The following is a 13,835-nucleotide window of genomic DNA, read 5'->3' as shown; positions in this document are numbered from 1 at the left end:
ATTTCTTTTTTTCTAGTAAGTCTTCTGATATTAGGGCAAAAATCAAATTTTCATGTGAAAATATCTAAAATTCCTGAAAACAAGATCAGTTTGATTGATCTTGTTTTAGAAACAACACTGCATAAGATAGTAAGGTTTTTCAGAGAATGTATTTTTAACATGTGTATTTTATCTTACAGTACTGGCAGAGTTTTTATAGTCAAAACAAGTGAAACAATCTTTCAGTGTTGAAGAAGTAATCCAAAGTATTTAGAATATTTTACTGACCTTGAGTAATCTAACGGAATATGTTACAAATTACATTTTACAGCATGTATTCTGTAATCTGTAGTGGAATACATTTTCAAAAGTAACCCTCCCAACCCTGGCTACAAGACATAAACAACATGTGTTTACAGGATTTTAGTGTGCCAAAAGCACATCTGTCTTCACTGTTAAACACTGAAAAAGGACCAAAAAAAAATAAAAATTCCATCTAAACATGAAATCTAAAAATGAGCAGGAAAACAGTTAATTTAAGTGAGGTCAAGAGTGTGGTTATATTAGCTTTTGTGTGAATGCTTGGAAACTGGAACTTAAAACTCAAAAATAATTAATGACACCATGAAATGTGCTTTTGACATCAAGACAGGAAGTCACAAGACCGAAGTTCTCACAAACACTATGTGCAAGAAACAATAAAGAATATAGCAGTAACTTAGTCAGACAATAACACTATTTATGAATCACCTCACAGAGAGCATTCAATTGCATTTATAAAGGCATATAAAGGTATATCTTATTGTCAGTGCAGTGTAGTAACAGATTACATGCAATATGGATTACATAATCAGATTTAAAAATTCAAGTTCTTAAATTCTTAAATGACATTTTTAAATATTTGTAATCAGATTACATTTAATTTATATGGATTACATGTTAATCAGGCAACTGCAGTAAATTGTTCATAAATTATTGATCCTTCTAAATTTTCTTTCAAAATTAAAAAAGAAGGTTGATCTAATTTCACACACAAGTTGCTTTTGTGACAACTTTTAAGACAACAATGTTGATTAACTAATATAACTGGTCTGATCTGTTACCACATATGGATGCCGTTTGAAATACCAAAATTACCAGAATAAGCTTTTTTTATTGAATTCAGAAACAGGCATACACTGAGTAAAACACACACGAATTTAATCAATTCTCATATTTTTATCCATTAAGTGTGTTCTTTAAAGTATTTAAGTAACATTATGTAAAAGTGGTACCAGCTCATCCAACTCAAATGCAAATGACATCAAATTAAGAAGAATTAGGTCAAAAGTAATCCAAACTTAATATAAATCAGTCAGATTCGATTACTTAATATAATTCAAGAGATTACATTACTGAATACATTTTAGTCATGTAATTTGTAATCTCAGTACCAGATTACAAATAAAAAGTAATATACCCAGCACTCATTGTTTTATTATAGACCTTCTCTCTGCATCTCTAGCTGTTGTGTGCGTCACTAAACATGAACTTGCCCAACCCTACACTTGCTCGACCCTTTGTGTACCACCAGCAAACATTCTTTGACCACGTAATACAGCAGAGATGGCTCTGAACATGCAATATGGCACCCTTGTAGTGTTCTTATAGAAAATGTCTCTGCCAATCTTTCTCTTTCTCTCTGTGACATGCTCCATTTAGGTCAACCACATCCTGTCTTGGTTTTGTAGCATGGTTTGCTACAGGGACAATAAGGACTTGCTTGTGATCATGAGATTAGTTCACAACTTTGAGGATAGCAAAGGGCATGGAAACATTCTCTGTTCATCTCCATTTTGCTTAGCAAAAATAACTACCGGAAGTCAAAGCCATTTTAAGGATAGAACTTTATTTATGCTGTTATGTGTCATTGCGCTGTAACTTGTTACATAGAATATTTTAATTTAACATTTTTGAAACCACGCGCATTTGATTTGGTTTCTTAATTAAACATAAATTACTTAATCCCATTAAATGTTATAAATCTTAATCGTATGGACTTCTAATGTAGGTTGTGTAATATGTTAGTATTACACATATATATGCATTTCTTTTTAATAAAAAAACAAATATATATTAAGACTGCTTTAGGTGTGTTGGATTTGTACATTTGTGTGACGAAAACTTCCTTTAGATGCAACTTTGCACAAAGTCAAAATGGATATGACAGGAAGTGCTCTGATCGTGCACTGACTAAGAGATCATTGCATGCAACACAAACAGGCAAAAGTGCTCACACGCACACACACACACACACACAGACACACACACACATACATATATGTTGGTGCAGCTATCATTATGAGGACTCTCCATAGACATAAGGATTTTTATACGGTGTGAGCTATAGATTCTATCCCCTAACCCTCACAATGTTTAATAAAACAATTGTTTAGTATGTTTTTTTTTTTTTTTAAGCGATTTGAATTATGGGGACACTAGAAATGTCCTCATGAACCAAATTTATAGCATAATACCCTTGTAATTACCAGTTTGTAACCTAAAGGAAAAGTCCTTGTAAACCACTTAAACTTGCCCAGACACACACACACACACACACACAAACTGCCCATATTCAACAGAAAACTGTGGCACACATGATCTGATACTGGTTACAACACACATTATGTTGGCTGTATACAAGTCTGCAAATGCACTTTGCATGCATTAGGTTTCTCTCAAAGACTGGTAGAACTCACCTCGAAGTTTGGGTTGCCTCAACTCTGCAGTCTCTGATGCCTCCTCCATCTAGTTCTCAATTGATAAACCCCCAGACCAGACCAACTCGTCATCCAGCAGTTACTCCATCCACCCCACTGAAGATGATGTGGTCAGAACTTGCCCAGGTTCCAGCCAGACTGGGTCAGCCCTCAACTCTCATCGAGCATTGACACAGGACATGTAGACATAACTCTGCCCTCTCTTCTGTCACAGTGTCACTTCTCTTCCTCTAAAGCGGAGGTTGGCCAATGTTCTTTCACCAGAAGATGAAGAGGAAGTGTGTCTCACTATCACTCTCAGACACACCTAACACCCCCAACTTCTCCTAAAGCCCGAGTGATTGCCAGTCATATATGGCGGCATTTGTCTGTCTTGTCTGTCTGCATCTTGCTTTTGTTTTTCTTATGATTAGATGATGAGATTAAATCTCTCCTGATTAAATCAAGGGCAATTAAACTTTTGAGCTTCAGCTTTTTGAGCTTTCATTTCTCTATAGTCTCAAAACATTGATATCAGTTCCATGTCACTGTGAGAAAGTCATACTTCGAAGTATGACTTTCTTTTAACTGTGGAACAATCCTTTTGTGTTCCACAAATGAGAGGAAGTCATATAGGTTTGGAACAACAAAGACAGCAAGTACATGATGAAAGAACAGAACAGATTTTAAGTTTTAGTAAATTGCCCTGAAATCAGTTTTTGCATTCATCCAATGAAATGTAACCTCATTGCAGTGCCCCCTACTGGCTGATGATGGTTAGAGAGAGGAAAGACATTGGATTTCTGACATAACTCTTTGATGGCTGACCCATGTGACTCAATGATATGATACAGGATCATTTCAATTCAACATCCTCTGTACACCTATTGAGGAGGTCAAACGAGTCAAACAAATTGACAGAAGACAATGGCCCCTCCCCTGTATTTTGTGTTTTCTCAGCAACATCTCTGGATGATCAGGATATCTCTACATGGGTTTGCAAAATTGGCGTACAATTACGGATAATATATAAAAAAGACAATATTGTTCTTTGGAAGAAAATATAAGTGGTTTTTACCCATGCATTACTCGTCATCATGATGCAAGAGTGTTCTGGGTGGTACTGCTAAGGTGTCAGATGTTTCACTTCTGAGTCCATAAATGCATCCAAAATGTAACATGTCTGCACTGTTCGAAGCCTTTTTGAAGTGTTAGTAGTGCTAGTATGTTCAGACTGAAAATGCAACACAAAGAAGAGTACATGAGCACCTGGATGATGTCTACTGAAATAACAGAAGCTCTGTCCCAAATTTACAAAAAATCGAGAGTTGCCTCCAACTTGCCGGACATTCGCCACTTAATATTTTCACATGTTATTCGCCACAAATGTTTGCCAGAAGTTTGCAGCATTTTACAGGTAGTGGTGAACCTGCAGCAAAACTTTGGTGACAATGAAAAGTTTGCCGCAAAGCTCATTTGCATGCGAAAATTAATGAGTGGCAAATTTGCGGCAACTCTAGATTTTTTGTAAGGTCTCAGCCATATGATGTATGCGTTTTCAAAGTGTAGTATCATCCTAAATGGAACACAAAATGTTTTTTTAAACAGAAGTACTCATTGTTTTTCATCTGACGGAAATGATATTTCAAACATATGCAATCATTACCGCTAGCTTTAGTGAATTAACAAAACTTAGTCCAACTCTTATATCTCAAACAATGTACATTAGCATTGCCATCAGCCATGTAACTCCACCCCTTCTGCTACGTACAGCAAGCCATGTGCGCTGAGTGCATAAAGTGTCCAACATTCCACTCTCCACACATTTTTTCACACATCATCATTCGGTTACATGTAGTACACTGCTTATTGTTGCAATTTTAGTGTTAACATACTGCAATGGTTACAACTCACATCAAATGGCACAGAATAGTACTGAAGTGTGCACTTATGGTGCACTTAGATTGTGGAATGTTAGACCCTTCGTGTACTCAACAGTCGTGGATTGCCCATACATAATTTGTGATATACTGTAAGTGTTGGACATAGTTTGGCTGCAACAGGTTATGTACATTTAAAATCCAACTTGAAAAACAGCAAACACTTCTCAAAGTAAAAAATGATAGTATTCTATTTGAGATTATACTACACTTTGAAAAGTGTTACACTAGATGGCCAAATGCATAGTGTAATTGTGTACAGTGTGTAATTTGAGATACAGATCAGGTTATGTTTTAGCATTTTGATATGCAGTTGCTAGGGTGTTCTGGGTGCTGGATGAAGGCAAAAGTATACTACAGTTGTCCACATGCTGCTACGTCTCGCAACCTGTACATTTCTTCATGCACACAGTCCGAGTGTCTACATATGGGCCTGAACCGATGTAGCTTGCTGAACAGCCATTCTAAATAAAGCAAATATGAACTCTTATTGCTTATATTTGTTTATACCATGGTCTGTTGAATACTCTATTCTGATTGGATGGAATGTGTGAGTTAAAACCATTTAATGCACAGGTAGTTCCAGTCAAAAAAGCTATATCAACATCGCCTCGAGTGGTTTTTCGCCTCCATATTGTGCATTAAATCATTTAACGAACACCTATGTAACGTTGCTGGCAACAGGCAAGACGAAGAGACGATGGTGCGAAGATGAACCCAAGTGCAGTTTATTTCCAAACGTGATATCTCTAAAACCCTGACTACAAATATGAACAAAACAAAACATAAACTTGACTTGACATAAACGAAACATGACTTGACTAAAACTTGACTTGGCTAGACTAGACTACACTTGTGCATAACATCAAAGTTACATTCACACAATACCTGACAAGGGACAATGGCAAACACGAGGTCTTAAATACACAGACATTGGTAACAAAACAACCAATAACAGACAGAACTATAAAACTAGAACTGATAATGAGTAATAAGACAATAAACCAATGAAAACAAGACACATGAACATGGAGGGAAACAGGATGACCACATGACCCGGGAACCACATGACATGAGACAAGAACTAAACTTTTCAAAATAAAAGACATGAACACAAAACATGAACAAAATCACATCTAGATGTGACAACCTAGCTGTGGATTATCCCTTACATAAATTCTGAAAGAGGCTATGCAAACTTATGAGACAAAAGGTGCATACTTATGCACTCAACTATATTTGTGAACACTCAAAACATCCTGACAATGCGATTGCTGTATGTGATTGTAATCTTTTCTCTAAAATACTAAGTAACACGTCACTTGACTTTCTTAAACTAAAAATTTATGAAAAATAGGGAATTAAATAACAGGTACATTGGGTGACATTGGGATCTATTCTCATTTTAAAGCAGCAGAATTTAAATTGTATCCACTTTCTTAGTAACAATTCCATCTTTGTCTGCGGTTGGCATCTCATACGAGCCTAGTATCACAAAGCTGATTTAGTGTGTATGCACTGAATGCATCTGTATGGGGTTGCATTAAAACAGTATACTTTAAAATGCTGAGTGCTCATTTGTTTGTAAATGTAAGGAAAAACAGGAACATCTTTTTACATATCTGATGCTTTAAACTAATTTTACCCACCAATAAATTGAGAGTTAGACTGACGCAGTAGTCACATAATTATTCATCTATTTTAAACACTTAATGCCATCATTTATGTCTTGTGGCTACGCAGCTGTGATATATTTAAAACTGCTAGATATAGGATGTTGATATGCCTTCCAAAGTGGTTGAGTTAATTTAATGGCATGTTATTCATGCTGTTATAACAGAATACAAAATCACATATAGCCCATATCTAAGAATACTGCCAAATCATAAAAACAAATAGAGATATATTTCTTTAAGAGAAACATGTTTAAACCATTCTTTTTATTTGTCAGGCACTACTCCTGACATCAATAACACCTAAAACAGCGCAATCGCACTTGATGGTACCACAGTACAAGGCAAGATATAAAATCCAAGACTCTGGGAATGATGAAATATATGTATATATGTGTATATATATATATATATATATATATATATATATATATATATATATATATACACACAACACTTAGTTCCGGTCCTTCAATCTGATTGGACGAGAGACGTTCCATGAGCAGTGATGGTCTGACAAAATCGTTGTCCTAAACTAAAGTGTAAAAGCAGTGCAGAAGAGCTACTGTATGTGTCTCTTTTTAAAATGTTCTTTGTTTTGGCATTACATGTGTAAGCCGGGAGGTGGTGGCAAAAGATAATTTTTATGTGTAATATAAGCAGTTGGTGATATGAAGTGAACCCCCATCAGCCGGTAACATACAACACTATGATCACTTCCTAAAGCTAGGAAATAACTTTAAACGAACAACTTAAGCATTACGGCTCATCACAGCTTAGAGACACAACAGACTGATTAATTACACAATGGGTGCCGTTTAAAATGGCGGAGGACATTGTGGTTTCTATAGTGATCGACACTTTGAGACACTTGAGAATTACCCCCGCTTGGACCCTATTTTTCCACTGAGAAAGCGGATCTTCAGAAAGCTGACTGCATCTCTGCTTGGGAGTGGCAACAGGTGATCACACACGCTGCATCTCTCTCTCTCTCTCTCACTCACTCTCTCACTCACTCACACACTCACACACTCACACACACACACACACACACACACACACACACACACACACACGTAGTGTTTCCAAGTTTTATGGGGACTTTCCATAGACATAATGGTTTTTATACTGTACAAACTTTATATTCTATCCCCTAAACCTAACCTTACCCCTAAACCTAACCCTCACAGAAAACTTTCTGCATTTTTACATTTTCAAAAAACATAATTTAGTATGATTTCTAAGCTGTTTTCCTCATGGGGACCGACAAAATGTCCCCACAAGGTCAAAAAATTCGTGTTTTACGATCCTTATGGGGACATTTGGTCCCCACAAAGTGATAAATACACGCACACACACACACACACACACACAAACACACATCCTTGTTTATCCAATAACTTGGTAGAAACAGCACAAGCTTTTTGGATGCATAAATTGTTTTGAACCAGGAAAGGCAGATTGTGATCATTGGTGTAAGAAAATACAAGAAAAAGTTGGCTGTACTTTTGAATGAGTGAAATACTTAAATATACAGTTCAAACAATCCACAAAACAGAATTTGTGGTAGTAGTTTCATGCACAAATGCGTTTTTTATGCCCGTACTCAGTTTTTCCTAATTTTTTAAAATGTACTTGTTCATTGAACTGTTGTATATAAGCAATATCACACTCACAATCATGCTATATGACCCTACATCAGCACTGCTGCACTCGGCCTGTGGCCAAATCACAACAGTGCTGATTTAGGGCCATATAGCACGATTGCAAGTGTGATATTGCTTATATATATATATTAGTCAATGGCACTTTTCAAGGCCTGCTGTGCTGTTCTGTATCCAAAAAATAAAATAAAAGGCAAAGACTTAAGGGCCAACAGTCTGGAAGATTGCAGTGTGGAATGTCTGTAGATATTTAATTGCTGCTCTGATTATATGACAGCAAAGCCACTTGTGTACACTAGTTGACTTTGATGAAAGTGACAGCCTGAAACTCCATGCATCATGATTATTTTACAACAGGAGTGAATCTCACATTAGCTTTATATTTCACCACAAAATAATTTTGCATTAAGAACATTTTATACAGTATAAATTATTTATCTATTTATACAGTAGTACTATTTGTAGTACTAAGATTTTTGCATTATTTTGACATTATTGTCATGACAATGCAACATATTGGTTGCTTAAGAGACCAGGCTGGAGTCACTCAGCACACCTTGGATTCAAACTCACAACTCCAGGGGTGGTAGTCAGTGTCTTTACTCGCTGAGCTACCCAGGCTCCCCTTTGGAAAACCTTAAATTCACATTAAAGGTGCACTAAGTGACATTTTGCTTGTGTCATCTTGGACTTACAGTGACACCTAGTGGTGTGAATGCAGCATCATTCAAAATCAACAGATTTCAGTTACAGATGCCACTGTAGAAATTCACTAGTCACAATCAGCCATTATTAATTTAATCCAATAGTGAAAGTGTCCAATAACAAGATGGTTACCGAGATTAAGTGAGTAGTATTCAGTTAGTCATGTGATTCTAAAATGGCTGCCCCCATGAGGGCGCCCCGTCCCATGTAGAGTAAAACAGCTTTTATAAGGTTACTGATATGACTGAAGTCTTCATCTCATGTGAGCGGTCATGATTTTATACATATGTTTCAAAGTTACAATTAATTTCTTTAGGAGTAAAACTTTTTTAATGGGGAAAAAATTACTGAGTGCACCTTTAAAATAGTGTAAAAATGTAATGGTCCTAAAACTAGGCTTATTCTGGGTTCGATACAAGTTAGGCTCAATCAGAAGCATTTGTGGCATAATGTTGATTATCACAAAAATGTATTTTGAATCGTTCCTCCTTATCTTTAAAAAAGAGCAAAAATCGAGGTTAGAGTGAGGCACTTACAATGGAAGTGAATGTGACCAATTTTTGGGTTTAAAGTCAGAAATGTAAAACTTTAGATTTAATTAAAGCACTTGCATTAATTCTTCTGTGACAATAAAGTTGTTTATATGGCCATTTTTATAGTCATTTAGGGTTTGTTTACATTACATCGTGGTCGTGGTGACTCTCTGTGGTCATTAAAAATCCCAGGGCACTTCTCGTAAAGAGTAGGGGTGTAACCCCGGTGTCCTAGCCAAATTCCCCCCCATTGGCCCCTATATATCATGGCCTCCTAATAATCTCCATCCCTGAATTGGCTACATCACTCTACCATCTCCTCTCCGCCAATAGCTAGCAGGTCATGTTTGTAAATGAGAAGTGGTTCTCAAACAGTTTACCTGGATAAATAAAGGTTAAATAAAATAAATAAATAAAACATTGTTGTAAAATTAATTTTACAATAATTTAATTAATTCTAAATAATTTTTTGTGGTAATCAACATTATCCAACAAATGCTGCTGGTTGAGCTGAACTTGTATTGAACCCAGAATATTCCTTCCTTGTGGATTGTCCAAAAAACTGTTTCTCATAGTTCGTCACAGGCTGTTCTGTCCAGTGGAGACTGGAGCACATTAAAGTTCTGAGCTTCTGAGCTGATCTCAGCCTGTTCTCGCATCTTACCAGAGCCCTTCCTGTCCCTGTCTGTGCACACTTTCTCATTGTCCCACACTGTGGAGGTTTCTGTGTCTCTGATGTAGCCTGGTTTGTCCATGTAGTGTGTTGGGAACACTAGCAAGGGCTCTGCTGAAAATGCTTTCAGGTCCCTCCTCTCAAACTGCTCCATGTAATCCGATCTGAGGAGATTGATATGAGAATGAAACCAAGGCAAAACAACAAATAAATATCTGGATTTTAAAATGTGAGTGGTGCTTGCCCATGCAAAACTTTCCACCCTGATGCTAGAAAGTTCTGAGTGGTTGCCAGAATATTGCTATGCTGTTGCTTAAGTGATTTTAGCATTTTTGGCATGTTGCTATGCAATGTCTATGTTGTTCTGAGTTGTTGTTAATTCGTTGCTATACATTTGCAAGGGTGTTCTAGGTGGTTGGTAGGGCATCACTAGGTGGTTGCTTACTGGTTCAAATCAAAAGAGCCCACCCTAAAGCCCAAAGTAAGGTTTTGACACAAATGGTTAGCATATGTGTACAGTCGAACACAAGCCTTTCAAATTATACTTCATTTGACTGTGCGCGCATACACAGACGTGTATGGCAGCTATGCGATACTGGACAATAGACTCAAGTTATACAATTGCAGGTATCTCCTGACCTCCTCACACACGTGCTCTTGACGTGCACATTCTTCATCTCCTGTTGTTTAGCGGCGATTACATCTTCAATGCTTTTTTGGGACGTGTAACCACACCAAATCATTTGTGAAAATAATTCCAGGCGCATGCGCTTTCTGTGCGTTCAAATTATGTGCCGCACACGTTCAGTGCTAGAGCACACTATGGAAATAGTATCACACGTCCTGTACGCATACGCCTCATTTGAGTCTTAACCAAAGTATACTACGAACACCATTAGGCCAAAAGAAGGTGTTTTTTGAGTTTGTTGCGGTGGTTCAAAAAAGCTTGCCAGTGCAACTTTTCTGAAAAAACTTCGTACCAGCTGCTAAAAACCCTCTTACTGCCATTGGTCGACCTAATCGGTGGGTTTGACCCAATGCTCCATCTACCCTGACAGCACCATCTTTTCTGGTTGATTTCATCACTATAAATGACAATTTTAAGTCTATAAAATACAATAAACTGGTGTAACCGGTGTGTATTATGGTCACTTATAGCATGCTAGCATAAGCGCCATGAATGCCCAAATTATCTACTGCATATATTTTACTTTAAATCATCATTGAGTGGTCAAAACAGCTTCTTTGACTGATCTTGTGTGAATTCTACTCTTAGAATGAGGCATGACGTTATTGATAACAAATTTTAATTTCACATTACTTTAGGTTTTACATGTAGTCTTGTGCGTCCTTATATTTAAATGATCCTCTATATGCCTCCCCCAGCTGCTTGGCCGGTGTCCAAATATTTGCAAATAGTATACCGTTGCTCAGCAGTTTTTAACTCCTTATTGAAGAAGTTCACAGTAAGTGTATTGGAGACTTAATAATTCTCTGAGATATTCTAGTCCCTAGATATTGATCCTTCAATGTAAGTCTATGGGGTTTTTGCTCATTTTATAATCCATCAGTCGAAGACAATCGAAAGCCCAATTGCTTTGAAGATCAATATCTTTTAAAAGCTTATTGAAAAAACACTAATCCCTACATATGTGTAATACAGTAGCATGCACAATTTTTATGTTTTTATACATTAAATTCATAATAACTATAAAACAGTAATGCTATTCAAATGTACGGTATGTGTGATTTCCTCAATTTGTTGTACGTCCACAGGATGCTTGTTAAACATAACAGGTAGGTACTCGTCCACAGGTAACTGTAAAGGGATCAATGGAAAGGAGGAGGTGAGAACCGGCTTGACAATATAAATAATAGTTTTAATGATAAACTTAAAAGACAAACACACACATGACGGACATGTCAGTAAACTATCTCTCTCTCCCGCACAATCCACCACAGTCAGCCTTTATCCCTCTCGGAGGCTTGATTAGCCTGATAAGGGACCGGGTGTGTATGATCACGACCCGGCCCTGCCCTGCCACATTCCTCCCTCGTTCTCTCAGGCAGGGGAGCCCCCGGCATGACGTGCCTTTTTGCCCCGTCTGCCGGCAGGTTATCCCAGTCTACCTGGACGAGGGAGGGGACAAGGGGAGGGAAAAGGTTACTTCCTGTAACAGTGTAGTACCCCCCCAAAAAACACTGTAAAATTTAAACGAGAGGGAAAAGGCCAATGCGGAGCGGCAGTGAGAGAGGAGAGAGAGATTAAAAAAAAAAACTTACTCGCCAGTTCTCCGATACGCCGTAGCTTGTTCGGCCACTCCTCCACCCTCTAATGGATGACAGTCGCGCCTCTCCGTGCGGATCGGAGGCAGTCCTCCAGCCCCTGGTGGACAGAAAAAAGCCTGCCGCGTTCTTGGGGAACAGAAGGGGTCTCCCCCGCCCCTGGCAGCGGTTCTCCCGTTCCAGGCGGTTGGCAGCGATCCCCTCCCCGTTTGCGGTTGGCGGTCTTAGACCCCGCCGCGTTTCAGCGGCTGGTAGGTGACTCCTCCGCCCCTGGCAGTAGCCCTGACCTCTCCAGTCGGTCGGTTAGGAGCCCCTTCTCCCCTCGCGGTCATGCTCCGTTGGGGTGGACGGTAGTGGCGAGAACTCTACTACGGCGTATCCCTCCTCCTTCCCAGATTTAGGCACCAGCGTAAAGGGATCAATGGAAAGGAGGAGGCGAGAACCGGCTTGACAATATAAATAATTGTTTTAATGATAAACTTAAAAGACAAACACACACATGACGGACATGTCAGTAAACTAGCAACCTTCTGATTTACAGTTACGTGCTTTAGTCCACTACACCACCACCACTCCATATTATTTGCTTGATTAGCCTGATAATGGACCGGGTGTGTATGATCATGACCCGGCCCGCCCTCCACCCTGCCACAGTAACATTTTGCTGAGTGGTTCTGCTATGAGGAGCTTTGTTGCTCCTTGTAATGACATCTTGTAACCCAGGGTCCAGTAGGAATAATCCGCCTCCACCAAGTTGTGAATGTTTGGTACTGCTTTTTCCTCTTCCTTCCGATGTAACTGAAGAAGGAGTTTGACAAACAATAACTAATAAGACCAAATCTTTCACCTATATACATATAAACCTTTAATAACCAGGTCCAAAGGATCGACTTACATGAGGTCCCAGTAAAGATTATTTTTTTCCACCCCACGCATCAGATTCTGCAGGCGCCGTTTGAAGAAAATTTTGAACCGCTAATCATCTTCAAGCACCAGTGAGATCTTCAGGGCTCTGTCTACAATCTGTATTTCAAGACACATACACATAAAAGCATTGGATTGTAACACAAACCCTACTCGATGCACAGTCATTTCCAAAACCTAGTGACCTTGCCAGGCAGCATATGTATTCTCATAGCATGGATCTTGCTGACGTTTATAGCTCTGGTGAAAAAGGAGAGGATGTGAGCAAACGTTTTGTCCCAGAAATGAATGTTGCATGGTTTGAAGGTAACTGAAGTGAACTTGCTTTCCATCAACAGCAGCAATAATCTTGCATTCAATCTCCTGCTCTCTCAGCGCTCTTATCATGCGCTCACGGCGGTCGGCCTGCCGCTTCAGGTTGATCATAAACACCTACTATGACCATATATAACACACGATATACACGGTGTTAACACAAATAACACATTGATAACAAAGAGACATTCTGGTACTTATAATACACAGACAACGTTACCTCGTCAAAGCCCATTTGGTCAGGTTTTCTGACAGGTTTGGGCAGATATCTGGATGGCTCAACTGGAGGATTTCGCACTGTAAATTATAAGAGATTTAAAGTGGTGGTTATTTTTCATATACTGACAGTCTGTAAGTTTAAATATATACATTTAGCTTGTGCAATTTGTTTCACTGGGGTCTAAT

The 13,835-nt window shown here is 38.4% G+C and overlaps 1 protein-coding gene across 1 annotated transcript in view; it reads right to left on the bottom strand.

Moving 5' to 3' along the window:
* The window catches only part of LOC127648414 (GEM-interacting protein-like), a 39,592-nt gene extending 36,654 nt beyond the window's left edge, over positions 1 to 2,938 (bottom strand). The window contains exon 1 of the mRNA XM_052133083.1: positions 2,718 to 2,938. Coding sequence (XP_051989043.1) covers positions 2,718 to 2,766 — 49 coding nt within the window. The 5' untranslated portion in view covers positions 2,767 to 2,938. The remainder of the gene's footprint in view (positions 1 to 2,717) is intronic.
* Between the last annotated feature and the right edge of the window lie 10,897 nt (positions 2,939 to 13,835).

The sequence above is a fragment of the Xyrauchen texanus genome, chromosome 8, assembly GCF_025860055.1.
Source record: "Xyrauchen texanus isolate HMW12.3.18 chromosome 8, RBS_HiC_50CHRs, whole genome shotgun sequence".
NCBI classification, from domain to species: Eukaryota; Metazoa; Chordata; class Actinopteri; order Cypriniformes; family Catostomidae; genus Xyrauchen; species Xyrauchen texanus.
This window is presented reverse-complemented; position numbering and strand designations above follow the sequence as displayed.